This window comes from Aplysia californica, unplaced genomic scaffold (assembly GCF_000002075.1).
Source record: "Aplysia californica isolate F4 #8 unplaced genomic scaffold, AplCal3.0 scaffold00397, whole genome shotgun sequence".
Taxonomy (NCBI): Eukaryota; Metazoa; Mollusca; class Gastropoda; order Aplysiida; family Aplysiidae; genus Aplysia; species Aplysia californica.
The window spans coordinates 316,767-342,135 of NW_004797667.1; the positions used below are offsets into that span (position 1 = coordinate 316,767).

The 25,369-nt window shown below is 43.6% G+C and overlaps 1 protein-coding gene across 1 annotated transcript in view; it reads left to right on the top strand.

The window, feature by feature from the left end:
• The window catches only part of LOC101846517 (golgin subfamily A member 3), a 79,660-nt gene that overhangs the window by 37,311 nt on the left and 16,980 nt on the right, over window positions 1-25,369 (top strand). The window contains exons 10-15 of the mRNA XM_035971212.1: window positions 447-665; window positions 10,972-11,199; window positions 11,545-11,712; window positions 13,884-13,973; window positions 18,896-19,048; window positions 19,700-19,765. Coding sequence (XP_035827105.1) covers window positions 447-665; window positions 10,972-11,199; window positions 11,545-11,712; window positions 13,884-13,973; window positions 18,896-19,048; window positions 19,700-19,765 — 924 coding nt within the window. The remainder of the gene's footprint in view (window positions 1-446; window positions 666-10,971; window positions 11,200-11,544; window positions 11,713-13,883; window positions 13,974-18,895; window positions 19,049-19,699; window positions 19,766-25,369) is intronic.

The window sequence follows — 25,369 nt, forward strand, 5'->3', positions numbered from 1 at the left end:
TTATTATACCAGGCTCAGTGTTGTTTACCCTTAGATCTAGCCTGCATAGCGACAACAAAACAATGATTTTTGTAAGAATTTCGCGGAGTTTTGATCGATATTGGCGCTCAGAGATTGAGGTCAGGTTTGTTTACAAGTTCTACTTCCTTTCGACAACTTAAAAAGTAGGAAATACGTTAAAAAGTGCATATTTGTTTTTGATTTCGTTGAGCTGCTCACAGCGGTCGAATGGAGGCAGAGGAAAAACTCAGAGACGCTGTCAGCGGCCGAATGGACGGAATCAGTTAAGATTGTTATTGTTTTGCAACATAGTGGACAAGTAGTGCTCAATAATTTTCACTTGAAATAATGTAGAATCCAAATTTTAAGCTCAAACCATTTTGCCAAGTTGAAGGAAAAAGCTCGACAAGTTCATTCATATTCTGTTTTCAATGATATATCTGCAGGGACAGTCTGTGTCTCACGGCACCATTGTGGAGCGTCTCAAAACAGATTCGGGCCGACTGCGTCAACAGCTGTCAGACATGCAACAGAGGGCACTGCGTGACAAGGAGGGCTTGGCCCGCCACCTGGAGGCTATTCAATCTGACATGATGGAGCGTGAGGCGGCCTTTCTGGAGATACAACGTGAGCGCAAGATGTATGAGGATACTTTCAACACTCAGGTACAGTGGAAAATAACTGAATGGTTTTTGACAGACCTACCTGGACCAATGTAAAACTGATTAAAACATCCTAAAAAAAGTCATTTTTTAAATTTACCTGTATTACCTGTCCTGGGCAACAAAGTCATTGCACACGGGACAGGTCCATAAGTGCTCAGTTCCCCCCAGCACCAGAGCCCGCAAGGTATCCATATTGATTGTTCCGGTGGCTGTCTGATTATGGCGACATCTTTCCTTTCCAGATAATCGTTCCTTTCTTCCTTCTCCCCTCTCTATCCCCATTGATTGCGTGGTGTTCTGCTGTCTCCTTGTCTTCTTCATCCCGCAACTTTTTCTCCAGGGACTTCAGCACTTCTCCTTTGTCAAATTTCACCTCACCATCAACCACGGCACTGCCTGCCAGCCTATCAGCCTCCTCATTGCCTTTCACTCCAGAGTGCCCAGGACAGAATATCCACGTGATGGCTCTAAGTGATGAGTGTTGTATTGGGTTCATCCATTCACTCCGAAGAAGCCCTTTCTCAACCCTTTGCAAGATGCTCTGGGAGTCCGTGACAATGATGAGATGAGTTGTTCTTGGTCTTGTATTATGAAGCCATCCAAACGCTCTTGTTACGGCCTCAATCTCCATTTTCATGCTTGAAGTTGTTCTTTCTATGGCCCCTGACATGCCGTGAACCTTTTTGTTCCCACTGTACACCACAAAACCCCATCCACTTCTCTCACCCCTCCTGACTGATCCATCCGTATATAGATCACTGGGTCCTCTGGCTTGGAATGCTCCTCAATTAACTGTCGTATATCATTGTCGCTAATGACAGCAGCACATTCCCGTCTTTCACGACCCATAGTGATGTGAACGTTGGCCAGGCTTCTGCAATCGGGGCTCAGTTCAAACCACTCCTTTCCACAGCATATTTCATCGATGCCACAAACTTTCCTCAAGGAGTCTTCGGCTTCTGCCATCCATGAGCTGCCCCGTTTGATCCTGTTTCCTTTGATGCTGCCCAGGTTGTCATGCAAAGGGTGCCTTGGGTCTCCCAAAACATTCAAGTACAGCTTTGCCTGTGCCACCTTATGCCTCACTCTGATGCTGGCCAGGTCAAGGATGTATCTCATACAGACAACATGGGTGTCCTTTGTGCAACCTAGAACGACCCTCATAGCTGCATTCTGTACTCTCTCCAACCTGTCTATCTGAGTCTTGGACAGGGAGAGGATGCCCAGCCCCTAGTCTATGACTGACAGAACCACCAGCTGCATTAGGAGAAAAAGAACTCTCTGCTGAATTCCCGCTGAAGCCAAGGTCTTTCCCCCCAAATAGACCCACCTTTTCGTGGTGGGGGGGGGTTAGTACTCTTCGAATAGGAAAAGAAAAAGAGGAAGCTAATGGGTCAAGGGGTGACCCCGAAAAGAGACATATTACTTTACTATGTTTCTTACTCTTTCTATTTATTGTCTTTATTGTTTTATTTTATTACATTTATTAACTTTTTTTTTCTCCTCTCTCCATCGACAACCTTTCTTTGACCTGGAGTTGGAAAGGGTATTGGTGGGGTGGAAAGCAGAGGTTCATTGTCAGCACTGTACTGGATGTGACTTTACGTAGAGAATACCCAGCTACATACATGTATTAAGCATGCACTTATCGGAAAGCCCTATGACTGCGGAGAAGGTGCAGAGACCATTTGCGTCTTGCTTGTAGACAACATTTACCCTCTGGGATCTGCCATGCCTTCCCCTGCCCCCATCTCTCGGATGAGAGGACTTGGTTGCTCGGGTAGGAGGGGGGGGAATCTAGCTTCCAATTGGTATTATTATTACTATTAGTATTATTATTATTATATTATAATTTTTGTATTTCAGCAACACACAGCTACTATGCTCTTAATAGCGTCTTTCTCTTCTTTATCTCCTCAAACAACTTCTCAATATAATACAACAGACACCAACATACCCTTTCATTTTTCTTACAATCTCTCTGTGATGGAGTTGGGTTTTTGTTTGTGGCATTGCACCTACAGCCACTGCTTTATCTCCTACCCCGGGATGGAAGGAAAATCACAGAACCACCAGTTTTAGATGCTATTCACAAATGATAGAATCCCATACGAGCTGAGACGCCGCCTCGGTAATCACGGTCTCCCCCAGGTCTTAGTGGGCAACCAAGCTGGCCTGGTGGATGGTTATTGGAAGAAAAAGAAAATCAGAAAGCAGAGAAAATGGAAAAACAAGAAGAAAACACCCCCAACAACTGGTAACGGAAAAGAGAAGCTTATAGACTTCAATATTCTTCAGGCAAATGTTTGTGGCTTGGACAAGAAGAAAACACAATTGGGGAAAATTTTGTATGAAAGGAAAGTCCACATTGCTCTATTACAGGAAACTCTCCATTCATCCTGTGACATAAACATCACTGGGTATACCCCTTATCCATGTAAATGTGAAGGTTGCCAAGGGATTATAACCTATATCAGAAATGACATCCAGGGTGAAGTAGAGCTCCTTAATTGGCACCCCACAGACGCACATAAAGTCACCCTGTGGTATGGCAACAGCAAGCTCATACTTTATAACATCTATTGTCCCCCAAGTAGCACTCTGAACTTCTTGGAACAGAGCACTATCTTTAAGAAGACGGTCATAGCTGGTGACCTTAATGGACACTCCCCCCTTTGGGGCTATGCTGACCAAAACAACACAGGTAAGAGGATTGAAGAACTATGTCTGTCCTCTAACCTCATCCTTCTTCAAGATGAGGATTCAACCAAAACACTTCTTCACAGGAGACATGGGACCCTCCACAGACCAGATCTCACCCTGGTCTCTGCTGATTTACACAACAATTGCAGTGAAGATGTGCTAGACTGTATATCTAGTGACCATCGTCCTGTTGTCACCAAAATCAGTATACTGAAACACAGACAAAGGAAAAGAAGAACCCGTTGGAACTTCAAGAAGGCAAACTGGGATCTCTTCAGAAAAACAGCTGAGGACACCGTTAAACTCTAGACAATAAATGTATAGACGCCCTTAATAGTGAACTCACTCCACCATCTTAGATGCTGCAAAGAAGAGTATCCCACAGGGGTGCAGAACCAACTATAAACCTTTTTGGAACGAGCGCTTGGAGAAAGCTACAAAAACTAAAAATGATGCCAGACATGAATATGAGAAAGATCTAAAAAAATATGGACAAAAAAATTAGATACAAAAAGGCCGTAGCAGAGGCTAAACTTGTCACCAAGGAATCTAAGAAGGAAGCCTGGACGCAGAAGTGTGAGGGACTCAATTTACATCAAGATAGACGTGAAGCTTGGACAATTCTAAATAACCTCACTGGCGAAAAAAGGAAAGAAAACCCCAAACCACTACACACAGAAACCGAAGTTCTCACCAGCGAGTTAAAAAAAGCCGAACACTTCAATAAACATTTTGCCTCCATTAACAAGAGCAGCAAAAGGAATGAACTGGACAGGGGCCTACAGAGTGTTCTGAAAGGAAAAGAGAGAGATTTGATGACACCGAGTATCTTCCAGGACTTCTTAACTAAGCGAGAGTTGGACTGTGCAATCAAGAAACTAAAGAAGCGAAAAAGCCCAGGTCCTGATAAAGTACACAATGAGATGCTACAAAACCTTGGTGAAAAAGCCAAATTGCTACTTCTTAAGCTCTATAACAGAACATGGACTGAGGGAAATCTGCCTAAAGCATGGAAACTAGCCACTATAAACCCAATCTTAAAGAAAGGAAAGAAGGCCAAGGACCCTATAAACTACCGCCCAATATCACTTACGTCCTGTATTGGCAAGCTCTGTGAAAGAATCCTCAATTCTCGTCTTTATTGGTGGCTTGAGTCTTCAGGTCTGATATCACAGTGTCAAGCAGGGTTCAGGTCAAAAGGCAGGACAGAAGACCAGCTCTTCAGGCTCACACAGAAAATCATTGATGGATTTCAAAGAGGGGAACAGACAAGGGCTGTGTTTGTGGATCTCCAACAAGCCTACGATAGAGTGTGGAGGAAAGGACTACTCTTAAAACTGCAGAACATGGGAATCAAGGGAAACATGTACTCCTGGATTAAATCATTCCTTACAGATAGACTTATCCAGACACAGATAGATGAAACCCTATCTTCAAAAGCAGTACTGGAGGAAGGACTCCCACAGGGTCTTCTATCAGCTGTACCTTATTCCTTGTCTTCCTCAATGATGTTTCAGATGTTCTCAAAACAGAAAAAGCCCTTTTTGCTGATGACCTGTCCTTTGGCATACTGGAAACTCGACAACAATAAGCAGACGAAGACTACAAGATGATCTAAATTCCCTAGGAACCTATTGCCGTTTATGGAAGATGAAAGTAAATTGTGAAAAAACTGTCTACTCTGTTTTTACGAGAAGCTATAACCTTGCAAATGCAGAAATCCCTCTCAAAATAGATGGTACCAACTTGAAAAAGGAGAATGACCCAGTGTATCTTGGAGTACAACTTGACAGCAAGCTCAACCTGAAACAACACACCAACAACCTTAGGAAGAAGGCTATGAAGAGACTTAATCTCATCAAACGACTAGCCAGTACCAACTGGGGATCAGACAAGAACACCTTGAGAGGCCTCTATTTGGGATATACCAGAGCTGTTTTTGATTATAATCTTGTTCTACAAAACATTTGCAGTAAAACTTCAAAGAACCCAATGGACACCATCCAAAACCAAGCTCTTCGTCTTATCTCTGGCGGAATGAGATCCTCACCGACTGCGGCCTGTGAAATCCACACAAATATTGAGCCATTAGAAACTCGAAGAAAACGGGCAGCTTTAGAAATATATGAAAGATCTAAAAGGCTAGAAAATAACCACCCTAATAGAGTCCTTGTTGACAAGTGGAAACCTAATCAAAGACTAAAAAATACAAAATCTGTACTTGACACTGTTCTCAATCTCCAAGAAAAACATCACCTCCCTGAAAGACGAGAACCTCTGGAAAGAGTTCCCTCAACTCTCCCACCACATCTCACCATAGCAAAGCCAGAAATTAGGAAAACACTTTTGGACAAGAGCAATAAAAACACATATCCTGTAGCACTAAAACATTCTGCCCTTGAAACAATTGATTCCTATCCACCAACATGGATCCACTCGTACACTGATGGATCTGCCTTTAAGGCAACAATCAACGCTGGATATGGGTCAGTGATCAACTTGCCCAGTGGGGAAAAAAAAGAAGTCTTCAACTCCAGCGGGTCCTTCTGCTCCAATTTCATTGCCGAACAACAGGCTATCACCAACACTGCAAACTACATCAACTACTTGTTTGACACTAACCCATTTGCTACCACAGACATCGTTATATTTACAGACAGCCTTTCAACACTAGAGACACTTGAGAGTGGGACTGATGTGAACAAAGATATATTGCATTTGATTTGGAGTCTACATAACTTGATAAGTGGGCACCACGTCAGAGTAGTCCTACAATGGATTCCTGCCCACACTGGGATACCGGGAAAAGAAAGAGCTGATGCTCTGGCAAAGAAAGGAGCTAGTCTCCCTCAGCCTGAAATTCCTACGAATTACACCACCTGCTGCCAAATGATCAAGTCAAACCTCAAGGAAGAGTGGATGAATGATTGGGCCACAGGTACGACAGGAAGGAGGATGTATGGCCACATGAATAAACCACTGGTCAAAGATCCAATCAATGAGTTGAGGAGGGGAGATCAATCCATAATCTTCCAACTTAGAACACAACATGTACCCCTCAACCAACATCCCAACCGAATTGGAGTAAAGCAGTCTGCTGCCTGCCCACTATGTGACTACCCCTCAGAGACAGTGGAACATCATCTGTTTTTCTGTAGAAAACTAACTGATTTAAGGGGATGTTTTCTTCCCAAGCTACCCCACTCATCTAATTGCCTCTACTCCTCAAGACAACAGTTAGAACAAACATGCAACTATTACCAAATGGCATCATGCAGAAGAGTTAACGCTCAGATGCTACTGGATCGCTAACAACAACAACAACAACAAGCCAAGGTCTTCACTACATTGATGCCCTTCTGAGCCCTGACAGCAACATTGTCAATATGTCCTCGGAACGAAAGTGTCCTGTCCAGAGTGATTCCCAGGTACTTCAGCTCATGCTGTCTGTCTATGAGAAAGTGGTCAAACACCATTTTTTTAATGTTGTGTTGGAATTGGAGTTGTTGACAGCAACTTATGCAGATAAAAATCTGATTAGTTAAAACATTGTCTTTCAGTCTCTTGTAAAATTGGAGTTTTCTTTTCACACAAATTAGGAATGACAGTCACTATCTGGGTTGAGATAAAAAGCCGTGAATTACTCCGCACTATAAGAGCTGTTTTTCATGTACGTCTTTATATCAGCAAGTATTTACATGAAATTTGCGATCTGTATTGGTGGGTGGTTGGCGGATGCTCCTGGTGTTGTTTGCTCTTTCTTTCCAACCTAACATCTATCGTCTTATCACTCCTTTTGACCTCAGTGGCACCTCACCAATGCAAAAGTAGACTTTTAAGCTCACCACACAAAACAAAGCAAGCACAAACACCAAAACATCTAAAGCAGAAGACAAAACACTTATAGAAAAATACCCTGGTGCGGAGCCAATCTTCACAAATGGCTATAAATCGGACTCTGCTGTGGGTGCCACCGCCCTATACTCCTAGCAGGACACACCAGAGGAGACTCCATCCCTAAGGCTCCATTTTTTCTGCAGAGGCCACTGCCATTATCATGGCACAGGACTCCGTAGAAAATTCCCCCCAACAAATCTTTCGTTTTCCTGTCTGACTGTTTTGCATCACCTCACTTACATTACAAATTGCACACTTTTACTCCCAAAAAGAGTAAGGTTACAACAAAAAATACACACTTTGACTGAAATCGGGAAAAGCATTGTGTTCACATGGCTGCCTAGCCATGTAGGCACCTGAGCAAACGAGCAGGTGGATCTCCTGGCGAAGGAATCCTTGCCCCTTCTGTTGGGATCAATGACGAACACTCTCCCACAGACTGACTTTAAAAATAAAGTAAAAAACTACCCCTCCAGTCTGTGGGAGATACATTGGGAGAAACAAACCAACAATAAACTCTGCAATGTCATGCCCAAACTGGGTCTACGAAAACCTCTCCAGAAGAGACGAAGTCATTTTTACTCGATTACGTATCTGACTTACCTCCCTAACACATAAGTACCTCCTATAGAGAGATGAAAAACTGTTTTGTGTTGGATGCGACACAGATTTTACCATTAGACACATTTTAAAAGAATGTAAGGACTTTGGAGAGACTTGAAGGAAGTATTTTAAATGCAAAAAATTGCAGATCTGTTCTCCGTCTTTGGTCCCAACAAAATTCTCGATTTTAAAAAGGTAATTGGCCTTTATGGTAAATTGTAAAAAGTCATTTTGATTTTTAGCAGGTTTATCATTTTAAAATTTTTATTTTTACCTCAAGCGTTTAACATTTTAAACCTGATCGTTGACCCAAGCCAAGCCATGCAGTGAACTGTTGTGAATGCAAGCAACTTGTGTTTCACGCGCTCATTTGACCTTATGCAGTTGCGAGCACAGTAAAACTTTTTCTAAAACAAAAACAAATCTTGTAACACCTTAAAACTTTGGCTCCTATTTGACCTAATTGTGTTGCTAGTGCTGTAACACGCTTACTAAAACATAAAACGAACAAGATCTGTATTGTTTGCATAGTTTATTCCAGGAAACTGTTTTATTACTCCATTTTTATTGCTTGTCAGCATCCTTTTCTTAAGTTTCTGACAATTTCTAATGAAGCAATCTCTAGTGGTTCATTTCATGAAGAGTAAAGAGTACAAGATATTTGTATTTTTAAATCCCTTCCGCACTTGTATGGTGCATCAAAGTTGTCTCTGTCTGTCTTGCTTCTTCCCGAGCATTAAATGACCATTGAAATATTGACATTCTTTTCTGTAACACTTTTATTTAACTATTGCACCTCCTCCCCACCACACACATACACACACACAGACACATGCACACACACACAAACACATGCACATACACACACACACACACACACATGCACACACACACACGAACACAAGCACATACATACACACACTCACACACAAATGCACACGCACACACACACACACACACATGCACTCACACTCACCCATGCACATACACACACACACACACACACACACACACACACACACACACACACACACACATATAAACAAACACATGCACATATGATGTTCGTCCTTCGCTGGCAAAGATGACCTTGACTTCACATCACTGGAGGGGTGGGGTGTGTGCGGAGATGGCTGATCAGGCCGATCTTCGCACGGAAATGTCTGTTGCAGTGGGGGCAGGGGATGTTTGGGGCTGAATTAGGCTGGAAAGTAGGGCTCTCTCTGTCTTTTCTCAGCTGCCGTCTCCGTTCTTTCTTTCTGATTCGACTTTCTTCGAATTTCATCACACCCGATCTTATTAAGGAGCGCCAGACTGTGCGGTCGCGAGCAGCTTCTTCCCAGGTGGTATGGGGAATGTCACAACTCTCCAGGGATGCTTTCAGAGCATCTTTGAAGCGTTTCTTCTGTCCGCCGAGAGAGCGTTTGCCTTGGGTCAGTTCACCGTAGAGTAGCCTCTTTGGGAGGCGAGAGTCGTCCATGCGGTGAACGTGGCCGGCCCATCGGAGCTGAGAATGCATTTGGATAGCGTATATGCTCTCCATCTTGGCCCGCTGTAGTACCTCAGTGTCTGGGACTCTGTCTTGCCACTTGATTCGAAGCGGTGTCCTGAGGCATCTCATGTGGAAGGCATTGAGCTGCTTGGCATGCCGGCTGTAGACTGTCCACGTTTCACAGGCATAGAGCAGGGATGGCAGAACTACTGCTTTATACACTTTGAGCTTGGTGTTAAGGCTCAGTCCTCTTCGCTCCCAGACCTTGTCTTTCAGTCTACGGACGGCTGAACTAGCTCTAGCAGTTCTGTAGGTCACTTCCTCATTGATATTGACCGAACGAGAGAGGGTGCTGCCAAGGTAGACAAACTTATCTGCCACTGCCAGTCTCTGGTCGTAGATGGTGCAATGGGGCTCTACGTAAGGAGCCGATGGGGCTGGCTGGTACAGAACTTCGGTCTTCTTTGTAGAGATAATGAGGTCGAAATTTTCGCAGGCTTTAGAAAAATGGTCCAGGCTTCCCTGCATGTCTAACTGAGTGCTGGCATTCAGCGTGCAGTCGTCCTCAAAGAGGAAATCGCGGGCTATGCCTGCATGGACTTTAGTCCTCGCGGGCAGCCTCCGAAGGTTGAAGAGTTTTCCATCAGTGCGGTAACGAAAACCGACACCGATATCTCCGTCGTGGTAGGCGTCGGTCAGCATAGCTGAGAACATCATGCTGAACAGAGTGGGGGCCAGCACGCAGCCCTGCTTCACTCCATTAGTGACGGGGAAAGGCTGGGAGTACACGCCATCGTCTTGCATTCTTGCTGTCATGCCATCGTGGAACTGTTGGACCATCACGATGAACTTTGCCGGGCACCCGAACTTTGCCATGATCTTCCACAGCCCTTCGCGGCAGACAATATCAAATGCTTTTGTCAGATCCACAAATGTGGAGTAGAGTCCAAGGTTCTGCTCTTGGCATTTCTCTTGTAGTTGACGAGCTGCGAAGATCATGTCCAAAGTACTGCGTCCCACGCGGAATCCACACTGACTCTCAGGGAGCAGGTCGCATTCCAGGTGTGCAACCAGGCGATTGAGCAGGATGCGAGCCAGGATCTTGCCAGCGATGGAGAGCAGGGCGATGCCTCGGTGGTTGTCGCAGGTGTTCCTGTTTCCTTTGCGCTTGTAAAGGTGGACAATTGAAGCGTCTTTGAGTTCCTGTGGCAGCTTTTCTTCTAACCACATGGCGGTAAACAGGTTTGTCAGTTTCTCTATTAGTGTTGGGCCTCCAGAGGCGTAGATTCCAGCTGGAATGGAGTCGGCACCTGGTGCCTTGCCACTGGATAGGCGTTTGATGGCGAGCATTACTTAATTTTCTGCTTGTGGGTCTGCCAGAGTGTTGTCGATTGGCACTTGTGGTAGTCTTTCAATGGGTTCACTGTTGATGGAAGATGGTCTGTTGAGGACACTGTTGAAGTGTTGTGCACACACACACACACACACACACACACACACACACACACACACACACACACACACACACACACACACACACACACACACACACACACACACACACACACACACACACACACACACACTCACACACTCTAATCTACCCCTCAGGTGCTGACAGTGGAGGAGGAAAAGTCCCGCATGGCCAGCCTGCAGCAAGCCACAAATGACCTGGAAGCTCAGCTTGACCGGGCCAGTGGGGAGGCAAAGAAACGCCACGAGGAGCTCATCTCCATGGAGACGGGCCAGATGGAGACCATGAAGAGGCTGGCTGTGGCGGAGGAGTCGCTGGTGGAGAAGGAGAAATCTCTGCAGGAAATGGAGCAAAGACTTATACAGGTCAAGTGGCTCTATTTTTCTATAGCTATAAGATAGATAGAATTAATCTGTATTGTCCTGATGCTGGCACATTGACTTGGTGTTTTACCATACGCAATGGTGCACATATACACGCTTGCAAACACACACACACACACACACACACACACATGCACACACACACTCACACAAACACACACGCACGCACACACGCTTACACACCTTTTCATGCACTTTCTCTTCTACACACACATATATATATTCATACACACATGAGAAATGCTTACACTCTCAAACAGAGCCACAGTCACAAACACTAGGGTTTTACACAAAATTAAATAAGCCAATGCTGTTTCATTGTAACAGATGGAGTCCCAGCTTCAGGCGGTCATGTCAGACCTGACCAAGAAAGACAATGAGATCCTGAGCCTGAAGGAAGAAAAAGCCTCCACGGAGATTGCGCTGCGCTCGGCCCTGCAGGAGAAGGCCTCTGTGGACCGTGCCCTGGAAGTGCTCAAGACTGACATGGGCAAGGTCTGTACTGGCAGTGTCCCCTTTCTTCCTTGTGGCTGTGTAGGTTGGTGCTAGCCAGAATGTAACACAGTTTCGTTATGATGTAGGGTCTGTTGGAGTTATATTCAGTTGTTCTAACTGTGAATTTGACAGAGTTTTTGTTCTTTTGAATGTATAGGCTAACATTAACTTATATTAACTCTTGTCCTGCGTCTGTGCTGAGATGCGAATCTTATCAGCAACCAATTACATCAGACGTTCCGGGCAGGCCGCCGGGGTCACTCAGTATGTACTGTTGGTGTACAGCGCGCGCGCGCCGTGTGTTTTCGACATGAATGCCATGGGAATGTGTTAATCGATGATGAAAATAACGCTCTATCTTTCATAGGTTTCTATTTATATAGTGTTACAAACACATGAATAACCCCCTCTCACAAACTGATAAGACATTAGTAGTTACACCCATTCGAATAACGTTTCTAGACGCTCTTGTTGTTATGAATGACCTGAGGTTCAAAAGGGGATAGTATAGGTAAATTTCCGAATGTTTTGCACTCAAATTGTTCTTTGTACCTGCACAATGATATTCAAAATTATCAAATAAGCTTATTTTTTATCTGGTAGTATCATTTCATACAAAATCAAGCTCATTTGAAAGATTTTGTATAGAAAAATGGAAGTCATGTTTCCTGACTATCCTTTCGAGCTCCTCATGTCTAAGTGGGTCAACTTCTTCTATAATGTCATTGGACGAACATCTAGAGCTACCAACTTGGCGTGTTTTGAATGAGACGTATGCCAGGATTACGAACCGACGCAGGCAGTTCTAGAAGACGGCCACAAACACACACAAACTCAAGCAGACTGACGCACACACACTTGACCTGCATGAATGGGGATCCGACGCGAGACCCGAATTTCACGTGAGATGATGCTTGGTGCGCGTGTGCTGAGCCAGGGGCTAGACTGACTCGGGACCAGAACGTAGGCGAGGTTCCGAAATAGGCTTATCAGGCGACGTGAACCCGGCCCCCGCAGGACTAGGGTTAACACAGATTTTTGAGAGATCTGTTGTGCCGTTTTTAAATAAACAATCATTTATTCATAAGTTTGACGATAAAATAGGACAAATTGGATACTCTACAAACACTTTTCTAGAACAAAAACTAAGGCACAGAAGTTACCCATTCTTATGCAGAATAAATCTCAAGACATTGAGCTTTTCGTACGTCAGTTGAATGGTTTGCTGTGTGGGATGGAGAAGAAGTTGTTATATCGTTTCAAACGTAAATGAGAACTTCTCTACCGACACCGGCATTGTGCTTCAGGGCTCATTAACCACGTGACCCCGAGCCGGGGAGCTTCGGCGGGCTGCTGAGTCACTAAAGGTAACAGAATCGGGCGAAAAGTGATGCTGTGCGGCGGGCTGCTTAGTCATGCTAACTAAAAGTTCATTTGCTTTGTTTGAATTTATTGCAAATTGTCTTTCATTTACTAACTGCTGTAGCAGGTAAGGTCTACAACTTCTCTTACTCCTTGGATGTTAAGTCTCATTGTCAGTTCATAAAACATGAACTGTTATTATTATTATTATTATTATTATTACTATTATTATTATTATTATTATTATTATTATTATTATTATTAATAATGTTATTTATTATTACCATCATCATCATCATCATTATTATTATTATTATTATTATTATTATTTATTATTATTATTATTATTATTATTATTATTATTATTATTGTTGTTGTTGTTGTTATTCTTACTATGACCATGACTATTATTATCATTGGTAGCTGATAAGGCTACTTTTGTCCTTTGTGAGCAGCAGATCCTTGTTCAGTATCTCCAACTAGTTGGTGTTAAATGCAGGGAATCCCTTTCTTTAGTAATTTTTCAGATGTGCCAACCTGTGCCTAGTGCTATGTGACTGCTACTCATATTCTTTTGCTGCTGCATCCTTCTCTTCCATCTTGTGATAAGTTTACTCTGGAACTCCCTGTTCTGTTGGCTTCAATCTTCCTGTCTGTTCCCAGGTTCTTAAGTCAATCTTTGTTTAACTCATGTCTCTCTTGCAGCTGTCTTTGTAGTTCGATAGCTCACCATAAAAAATGATTTACAGAAAAAAAATATTTGAATGTTCTGCCTGTACTGAAACAGTTATTTGTTTGTGCCTGCTCAGGTTGAGATAAGTTTCAAGCAAATGAAGCAAGAGCTGGGAGTGAGGGTGACTGAGCTGGAGCAGATGAGAGTGAGCAAAGAGCATCTTCAGGTGAGCTACGTGCCCTCCTCTGAGAGACCGACTTTCCTATTTTCTTCAGATCCAAGTTGAAGAATATTTGCTTTTGCGGTCTTGAAATGTCTAACTCTAATAAAGAGGGTGATATATTGCAAGAGATCTACACAGGTAATTTTAGTTTGTCAACCATTATTACTCCCATGATTCTGATTTTTTGCCCCAAGTGCCTCTTGATTTGAAAAATTATTAGTTATTATCAAGCGTCTTTGTCTGACAACTGGGGTGCTGCATCTTGCTCAGCCCAGGTTGCCGTAATTGGCAAGGTCAAAGCAGCCTACCCTCTGATTGGTCTAAATTATATGGGTGGGGGCGAAGTGCATTTACAATAATTTACAACATCAATAGATGTTTGCTTAGGAATAAGGCAGCCCAGCATATGTTGTTATACTGACTAGAGTATTTCCAATTTTGCTAGGAATTAATTTTTAATGCAAGGCGGCCAAAGCCTACTCTTGTTGATTTTAGGACCACAAACGGGTCTTTAATGTGTGCAACTTGCACCTGGGACCTCAGAAATTTTTCATCCTTATCTGAAAAGACTAGGTGTTCGATCTTACCTAATATAGTGTAAAGCACATAGAGCCTGCTGCTGAGCGGGGATATGCGCTATACAAATGCTATCTATTATTATTATTATTACCTACCCTAAGATCAGGGGTGAAGTTGAAAGGCAGCAGTAAGAAGGAGCCTGGAGTATTTGTTGAGCTAGCAGACCTGCCTCTCATCCCGATTTAATCGGGATATCCCGATTTTTTGCCACAAATCTCAAGCATCCCGATTTTCCCGATTTTGATCGCCAGTATCCTGATTTTTTGTCGTTGTGTCTGTTGCATCCAATTCTTAGAAAAAAATATAAAGAGTTCTGCAATCTCTTTTGCTTGGAAGCTCCGATTTGACTTTTTATCGGCAGGAACGTTGGACGCTAGTTTCTAGAGCATCTATGCTGAATCTAGTAGATAACTCATGCACGTTATTTGAACTAAAATCGACGTCATATCAATTTAGAATTCAGACTTAGATACACTCAAGATCAACTTTCGCTTTCATAACCCTGAATTCTCCGATGGTGTCCTGATCACTGTAACAATTATGACATGGGCCTAAGAATAATATATTCGTTGTTCTGCCGTTGCTTTAAAAGCAAGCTTGGTCTGAGTTCTGGTTAGTTGGGCCTATCATCAAGACCTGTCATTGAAACTTTCAAATGCTCATTCGCATCATGTGACCTGACCTCGTACGTGTGAGTATTTTTTTTCACTTGGGCTTAAAGTGCGTGCCGTGATACAGGTACTAATTGAGGGGAAAGGAATAAGAAAAAATAAATGAACCCCTTGACGCTATCTTTTTTTGTGGGGGTGTGTGCTTTGAGTGTATATGTACGAACGGAATAATAATGAAGAATTATTAGGAAAGTTAAGAAGAGGAAAAAGACTGAAAACAGGAAAGAAACAAAACACAAATATTTTACCTTGAATTTATCCAGGTAGCACCCCCTCTTGACTACTTCTAGGGGTAAGACTTCTTCTCCCTCTTCGAAGGCGTGGCATTTTCTCCTAAAGTTCCAGCTCAATCATTTAAAAAAAAAAAGAGTTAGGCCTACATGCCAATTGTTGCTTCCTAGAAGAGCCTAATCTTGATTCTAGATCTAGCCTAGATCTTGAAGGATTATAAAGACATAGATCTAGGCCAATAATTGAAAGAAGGAGCCTTGGCCCATAGATAGGTCTAAGTTTAGAAATTCACTTTTTTAATAACCGACAGGCGTCACAGATGGCCTAGATTTCTAGATCTATTCACAGAAAGAAAAATCCACTTTCAAGAATACTTTCATGATTCTTGATCTCGATCTAGATTCACCTACAGCCTAGTTGTAGACTCCAGATCTATTCACAGCAGGAAAAAATCCACGTTCAATACTTTCATCATTCTTGATCTCGATCTAAGATTCACATAGATCTATCCTAGATCTAGATCTTAGAATCTATGAAGCTCAGCAAGAAAAATCCACTTTCAATATTCAATAGGTTATCGAACTATCACAGATCTAGATTCTACTTTCATTTCGTGATTCTTCTTGATCTCGATTTATCTCGATACATTAAGTAGGCCTACGGTAGGCTAGACTACTCTTTGCGCTTTCGACGACACCCTCCCTGTCACTCTCACCACCCTCCCTCTGTTAGTGCTTTCTGGCCTCCCCCCCCCCTCGCTCTCTCTCTCTCTCTCTCTCTCTCTCTCTCTCTCTCTCTCTCTCTCTCTCTCTCTCTCTCTCTCTCTCTCTCTCTCTCTTTCTCTCTCTCTCTCTCTCTCTCTCCCTCTTTCTCTTTCGCTCTCTCTCTCTCCACCTCTCTCTCTCTTCCAAGGTAGGGTAACAAACGAAAAGGTCACCACTTTGTAACATGTATTACTACTTGATTTTTCTTCTCCTTTTTTTTCTTCTTGTTATCCCCCTCCTCCTCCTCTAATTCCTCCTCCTCCTCATTCTTCTTCTTCTTCTTCTTCTTCTTCTTCTTCTTCTTCTTCTTCTTCTTCTTCTCCTTCTCCTTCTCCTTCTCCTTCTCCTTCTCCTTCTCCTTCTTCTTCTTCTTCTCCTTCATTTCTCCTCCTGCTCCATCTACACCTACACCTCCTCCTCCTCCTCTTCTTCCTCCTCCTAAAGGCGTGAGACCGAAATCGGGAATTCCCGTAAACCTACTTTATGTACAACTGACAAAATACCCTTTGGCGCAGTCGGCACTCCGCAGTGAAGATACAATGTCGAAGCAAATGATGGCGATCGCTACAAAAGGACTAAATTGATCGATTTAACTTAAACTGGGCTTTCTTCTTACACATTTGATCTTAATGAAAATACAATAGTGCAACACTACGTTTCAAGTTATGGGTACTGGCAAAGTTTCATATTTTTTCATTCAGTAGTTTTTGAGAATATACTGTTCGCAAAATTTGCCCTTAGCTCCATTAGTAGTAAGATGTGCGATGAAAGTCAAACGCTGTTATTGTATGAAAAAGCGGGCTTTTTGCATGGATGATTAGAGTTATGTGCCAGCTATTTTCAAGACTACGAGAGTTTCAGCATTACTGCAACCTGGGCTCCCCCAGTCTATCCAACTCAGACTTGAGTACATATATGCTGTCTTTCAGTTTTCTCTCTATTGAGAGGCCCAAACGTGAACTTATTCCTGCAAAAGTTTTGTCTTGCATACTTGCCTCATAAAAGGAAACCAGGACCAACCCCCTCCCCCCAGTGCCCCTTATCACTGATTTGCCTTTGATCCTGATTTTTTTCACCAGATCCTGATTTTTTAACTCTTAAAATTCTGATTTTTAGATTTCATAGAGTGGCAGGTCTGAGTTAGGAGTAAAGGAAACAGGAGCCCAGAGATGGGGGGGGAGGCCCCCCGGGGGGGCAGGAAGTGGAAATGAAAGCAGATGACAAAACCTGACTGGAGAACTGGAAAGAACGTGTAACATTTTAGAGTAAAAAAATTTTTCCATCTTTGTCAGGATTTGAACCCGGAAACTATGGAATGAAATGTGAACACCATACTTCTAGGCCACAAGAGCCTCAGACAGCCTTTTTATTAGGCCTTTTTGTTTTCTTGGCACACAACTTGATGGCTCTTCTTTAACAAATAGACTCATTGTCTGTTCACTTTCTTAGGTAACTAAAGGCCATTACTCAGTGAAATTAGCTTTTGTTTTATTATCATGACATGGTGGAATCAGGTGCTCAACAATTTTTGGGGATATCGAGTTCTTGGTATCATCTTATAGCTTGTTCGTTTGTCTTGGTTTTGTTGAAATAGTACCCATCTATTTTAAATAGAAGTCGAGGTGTTTGTGATTGAAGGTGGTGGTAACCTGGTTTCAAAGGTAAAATTTGGGAGAAAATTGCCGCCAAAGTTTGGTGACTTATAAAGCTTAAGAGTCCTTGGAAATTAAACCTTAACACTGTATACATTTCACCAATGTTTTTCAATAAAATCCACAGAGAAATGAATCTTTAAATGGCATAAAAGGTGCTGAGCAAAAAAAAAATAAAAAAAATAAATGAAAATTGCCAGTGTTGATTTCTTCGGTTTCATAATTTTGACGAGTGCCTGATTTCACCACGATCCCTCACAAATACAGTGAAACCAGTCCAAGGGGGGGCTCTTTTGGCCTAGAGGTTAAAGTGCTCGCCTCGCATTCAATAGTTCCCGGGTTCGAATCCGGATAGCGACGGAAAATTTTCTTCTCTAGAAATGTTCTCCTTTCACATCCTTTCCTGTTCTCTAACAATGTTCGGTCGTCTGCTTTTGTTTCCAATTTCTGCCCCTACCCCGTCACCTCCATTGTCCCCTCCTCTGGGCTCCTGACTCTTTTTGCAGCCTTTCTACTGCTTCTCCTTGGCTCCTTCTTACTGTTGTCTTTCAGCCACACCCCTGATCTTATAGTTATAGTATGAAAGATATACACCTAGCCTTCTCGGACAAGGGCAACAAATCTCGGAGGTCCCATGTGCAAGTTAGGCACGTTAAAGATCCCTTGGTGGTCCAAAATTGATAAGAGCAGGCTTCAGCCACCGCCCGGGCAAAATTCAAAATATCCTACCATCTGAAAATGTTTGGTTTGTCCAGCGCGCTCATATGACCTAATGCAGTTGCGAGTGGCGTAGAACACTTACCCAACCCCCCCCCCCCCCCCAAAAAAAAAAAAACCTGTCCAAGAGGACTCAGCATCGTCTAGGAGGAAAGTGGCCATCTAAGACAGATGATCCACTCAGACAGGGTTATTATGAAATAAAAAAACACAGTGGGGTAACTGGTCATTTGTACAGTTGTCTTGGACAGACTTTTTTGAAAGCAGGTTCAATCAAGCCAGAGTTTGAATCCCTCACTGGCTGTCCCCAGGAGGAGCTTGACCGTTCTCAGCATGAGCTGGACATCAAGTCGCGCAGTGTGGATGCCATGACCCGCAGTGCGGATGGACAAAGTGCCACACAACACCAGTTGGAGGGAGAGAAGGCGAGGCTGGAGGGAGAGAAGAATGAACTAAGGCTGAGGGTCAGTAATTTCACAGGATTTTATTTGATCTTGATTATCAAACTGACCTGATTTGATTTGACCTTATATATTGAATTAATTTGATTTGATTCAATCTTGTTTGTAAATTTGACCTTTTTTGAATTGATCTCATTAGATTGACCTAATTTGATTTGGTCTTTTTTTCAAATTGATTTGATTTAATTTGATTTGGTTTTTAAATTGACCTGATTTTATTTTATTTTATTTTTCAAATCAATCATGGACTCGATTACCTACCTTGAGAATGTTCTTCCCCGCCTCCTTAGGTCTAGATCTAAGAAAACAAAGTTCTAGAACTGAGAGAACGAGCTAATGTTAGACCCAACTTTCTGTGAAATATGAAGGCTTGAGCAACATTAGTTTTAGCCAGTTGAACCCTCGACACGTAGACTACAAATCTAGTTGCCACCATCTTGGATCTTAAAGCGTTTCGAATCCAGCCGTGGGTTCGAATACTTGAGGTTTTTTGTTACCCCACAGCATACGGATCGGATTAATGAGCAAATTTCCTCTTTGGAAACTGGGGGCACAGGGCACCCCAGGTCGTATGGATACGATAGTAAAACACGACGTACGGATAGGGTTAAGGACTGTAGTTTTGATTTGACAGTATTTTTTTTATTCATCCAGGTCCAAGTAGTGCAGCAAGAATTGAATGAAAAGACTCAAGCCGTTGCCGAGGCTACATTGACTGTGGTAAGAAACATAATAATAATAACAATAATAATAAGGATTACTTCTATAGCACCCACTCTCTGGTGACTCAAGGCGTTTCACAATAGAATAAGATTTAAATCAAAATTTCATGCATACTGGCCTATTCAATGTACAATTCTTTCAAATACATATACCCTTATAATCTGACGAACGTGTACACAAAAAGACAGTCACTGTGGCTACTAACCACATCTATCTTTGAAAGAAGAATAAAACTTGTTAGTAAAATGGGATATAAGCAAGATTTAAGTGCAGTCAAAGCAGGCGCCTCTCTTAAAGAGGGAGGTACTTGTTAGTGGTTTGTTCTTTTACCAAATTATAGTGTTGTAGATGGTACACATGTGGTATGCGCCTTTTTTTGTTTTCTTGTTTCTTGTCTTAATGAACCTCTCGCCGAAATATGGCCATATTGTACTGGTTTCCTGCTAACTACTTACTTGATATCACCAGCAGTTTGTGGTGGCATAAAGAAGAGTAATAAATGTCACGAGACTACTTGGACTGTAGATGTCGGTCCATGAATCCCGCTGCTTAGTCAATGTTCATCAAGGACTTTAAAATACATGGATTGCTTTTGTGAAATTGAAAACAATTGGGAATTCAAAGATTCACTGCACTGTGAACAAAATTAAAAATAGCAATGTTTTGACAGTACTGATGTATGGTGTAAAGATATGGAAAACATATGAAGTAATCCAATAAAAATTTTAAAAAGCTGCCAAATGAAATTTTACGATGAATTTTATTGATAAAACGAAATTAATAATAGTGAAATGTTGGAAAGAGCTGAAGCTGAAGATATCAACATGACCATGGAGATATGACAGTTTTAAGAATGCCAGAGACCAGATTTCCTTATCAGTATCAGGCATGGTATTTGGAGACAAACTGGAAAAAGAAAAGGAGGCCAAGATTGGAGGAGGTGGCCAGGGACAGGGTCTCTTCCTTATATACCTCATGGTTTGGGGAGAGAGACAGACTTTTATTTCACCCCCAGTGGGTTGGGGGGATATAAATAGACCCACTGCTTCGTCTGCAGAAGGTGCAACCCCCTCAAAGGCGGAGTGTCACTCACAGACCCAACCCTCTGGGATCCGTGTGCGACGCTTACTTTGGTGTATCTTCCTCTTCTCCTTCCTTCTTTCTTTCTCCTTCTATCTTTCCTACCACCGCTGACCTCATGTGCAGCAAAACGAGAGGTCACCCATCCCACAGAGTGGGTGCCTCGTTGACCGTGAGGTGCGACCCGTGCGAAGGGAAACCGGGTACCTGGCGGTTGAGGTGAGATCAGTCCACGGACTGTCCCTCGCCAACACACCTCTTTGGCCCAGGTTTTCCTCTTAGACGGGAGGGTGGCACGGCCCATGCCACTCAATCGGTTGAGAGCTGAAACCCCATCAAGCCCTGGGTCAATCTTGACGGGAGGGTCTTGTACTTTCTCGTTGAGAGTATAGCTCCGGGGTAGCCCTGGCACAGCTCTGGTCATCCGAGCAATGTGTCCCCTTGTTGGGCTCCATGGCGGGCAGGGAGCCCTGGAGTTGAATCAAATAGAACACTCTCATGGATTCTAAAACTCTAAAAGACCCTTCCCCAGCTCCCAACGTCAAAAAGTCTCGGCTCGCGGAAGCGGGTGCGGCCGCCGAGCCGAGCAAAAACTCCAAAACTGGAAAAAGGACCTTTACGTCTGCCTCCTTTCTCCCTTCTCCCAGGGAGCTTCTGAAGCAGGCGTACGTGGCCATCAGCAGCAACGAAGACGCACAGAAGAAGATCACTGATCTGAATCTGTTCAAGACGGGAGATGCACTAAGACAGGTTCTGGGATACATTCCTACGAATGTCCAGAAGCTGTCCTCTGGTGTACTCCTCGTCAAGTGCGCAACAGAGACTGAAGTGGCCAAACTTCTGAACATCACGACCTTCGGCAGTATTCCATGTACTTCCGAACGATACCAGAAGTTGAACTGCTCGAAGGGCGTCGTCCGCAGCCATGAACTAAAGGGCTGCAGCATGGAGGAAATAGTGGCGAACTGCGAAGGTGTGACCCACACCCGCCGGATTACTCTCCGGCGGGGGGATACCACCCTCGAAACCAACACGGTCATCCTGACCTTTGATTCGTGTCGCCCTCCAGCCACCATTCGGGCATCGTACTTGGTCTTAGACGTGCGACCCTATGTACCGAAACCTCTGCGTTGTTTCAAGTGTCAGAAGTTCGGACATAGTCAGTCGAGATGCCGACTCGCAGCCGTGTGTCCTCATTGTGGCAAGACCGGGCATCCTGAGAAGGAATGCAAGGTTAGTACTTGTTGCCCCAATTGCCACGGCCAGCACACAGCCTTTAGTAAGGATGGCCCGACTTGGATCCAAGAACGCGCAATCCTAGAGTATAAGTATAAAGTACGAAATGGCTGCTCGTTTCAGGAGGCCCGCAAAGCTACGTACCCGCCAGTTGTGACCCCGGTCCCTGGCCGGTCATACGCAAAGGTGGCACGGGAAGCCACGAGGTCGGCAAGTCCTTCTACTGCTGACCTCCCAAAGCCCACGGTCAACAGGCATGTCTCTGTGACTAAAACTAAAAAGGTTCTTCCTTCCACCGAGATATCTCTGACAAACCGCTTTGAGGTTCTAGGGGAGGACAGGGTGGATTATCCCTCCGCCCTCTCTCCTCCCCCTCCCCCCTCCTCTATCACTTCCTCTTCTTCTTCCTCTTCTTCTCCTCCTTCTTCTTCTTCTTCCACCTCACGCCTCATCCCTCTGATGGAGCGTGAGGTGCACCCTTCCCCCTCTTCCCAGCTCCCTCCGTTTGCTCCTCCTCCCCCTCCCTCTCCAGTAGACACCCCCCCTACCCCACCACCAACCAGTGGAGGAAGACAGCTCCGATCCCCCCTCCCTGGCCTGACCCCGGGAAGGGCGAAGTCTGTCACTCCTCCAATTCCCCCACTAGACCGCCGTCCAATCCAGGACGGCAACCTAGAAAACACTCTGCCTCCCCCGCAAGGAGGAGTCAGAGTGTTTCTTCGAAGCCGGGGGGCCTTTGAGCTCCAAAATAAAAACTAAAAAATCATAATGGCGGTCCTGCAATGGAATGCCGGCGGAATCCGACCTTCCATTGCAGAATTGCAACATTTACAGGCCACATTGTGCCCACGGGTGGCCTGTATTCAAGAAACAAAATTCGCCCCGGCTTCAACCATAGACTTAATAGGATTTACTGCGTACCATCACATTCACACGGAGAACCAGATTGCTTCCGGTGGTACCACCATCTACACCGACAACAACACACTCCACAGACAAGTACATCTTAAGATGACCTTCCAGGCTATTGCCGTACGGGTCACCCTGCACAGACCAATCACGATCTGCTCAGTTTATATCCCACCAAATTACCCCCTCAAAATAACCCAACTAAATGACTTAAAGGCTCAGCTTCCAAAACCCTTTATTTTGCTAGGTGATTTCAATGCCCACAGCCCCCATTTGGGAGACAAACCTACAGACCAGAAAGGCAAAATAATAGAAAACTTTTTATTTCAAAATAACATCTGTCTCTTAAATGATAAATCCCCAACTTACAGAAACAGAGCCACTTATGGCACTTCATCCCTTGACCTCACCTTTTGTACCCCTGACCTAGTCCCAGATCTTGAGTGGTCTGTGTTGGATGACCGTACAGACCATTTCCCAATTCTTCTAAAAAACAATAGCCTCCAAAACGACCCGATCCCAGAACGCTTCAACTTCAAAAAAGCAGACTGGGACGGGTTTGCCAATCAATGTTCCCAGATTCTTAATCCCAATTTCGACCTCAACTACAATAAATTCCACGAAAAGCTTTTAGAAATATGCCACAAACACATTCCAAAAACAAAAACAAATCCCCGGAGGAACAAGATCTGGTTCTCTTGGGAATGTGAGGATGCAGTAAAGAAAAAGAAGGCAGCGTATCGAAAAGCCGTCAACAACACCACCACAGAAAACAAGATAAACTATTTAAAGGCTCGAGCTGTGGCACGTAGATGCCTCAGGGAGAGTAAAAGACAATCATTCCAATAATATATCTCCAAAATCAGCAGCCAGACACCGCTCAATCAAGTTTTCAAAATTGCTAAAAATTTCTTAAGTAGACTCACAGACACCATTCGGCACGTCCAGAGGCCGGAGGGAACCACAGCTGAAACACAAGTAGACATCGCAAACACAATAGCTACATCTCTCGCCGAAAACTCATTCCAAGCAAACTATAACACCACTTTTCAAAGCATCAAAACTAACAGAGAAAAACAACACCTAAACTTCCACTCAAACAACACTGAAACCTACAACCCTTGTCCGGTCCAGGCTTGACTACGGCTGTCAAGTCTACGGATCGGCAAAATCACACATCTTAAAAATGCTAGACCCTATACAGAACCAAGGACTCCGCCTCGCTCTGGGGGCTTTCCGCACTTCTCCGGTGGAGAGCCTCCAGGCCGAGGCCAACATACCACCACTCTCACTCAGACGCACACAACTCTCACTACAATACGCAGTTAAACAGAGCTCAACACCGGAAAATCCAGTGCACAACAGCATTTTTAAAACAAACCCAGAAACCATAAACAAATTCCAAAATAATGAAAAACTCATCAAACCCTTCGGCCTCAGAATCCTTGAGGACCTCAAAAACATACACTTTTCCAAACAAGACATCCAACAATTTCTTTTCCCCGACCTCCCTCCGTGGCACCTCACCAAGGCAAAAGTAGACTTACAGCTGACCACACACAGCAAAGAAAGCACAAACACCAAAACTTTTAAAGCAGAATACAAAAAACTAATAGATAAATACCCCGGTGCGAAGCTCATCTTCACGGATGGCTCCAAAAAAGACAATGAAGTGAGCGCCGCAGCCCTATCTCCCAACAGTACACACCAGAGGAGACTCCATTCTGAAGCCTCCATTTTCTCTGCGGAGGCCACTGCCATTGACATGGCACTGGACTCCGTAAAAATTCTCCGAACAAATCTTTCCTAATCCTTTCTGACTCTCTGTCTTGCATCACCTCACTCACAAACTACACACTCTTACACCCAAAAATAGTTAGGCTACAACAGAAAATTCACACACTATCAGAGACAGGAAAAAACATCATGTTCGATTAAATTGAAAATATATTTACACCGAATTGTAATATTTTAGCATTTTAAAGTCTAATAATTCGGTGTAAATATATTTTCAATTTAAAACAACTCTTATAAATAACAATAAAAAATTTTAATAGTTCGATTTCACTTTACAATTTGCCATAAAGGCCAATGGCCTTCATAAAATTCAAAATTTTGCTGGGACCAACGATGGAAAAAATGTCTTGCAATTTCTTGCATTTATAATATTTCCTTCGGATCTCTCCAAAGTCATTACATGCAGAAGACCTGAGTCCATTTGAGTGTGGTTAGAATTCTTATAGTAGAGTATCTCCATAGCCACCCACTGACATCGGAATTTCTATTATCGACCCGCAGTAAACGATACATTTCCAAAAAAGCAAGAACAGACAGATCTACAAATGAATGAGAGAGAGAGAGAGAGAGAGAGGGAGA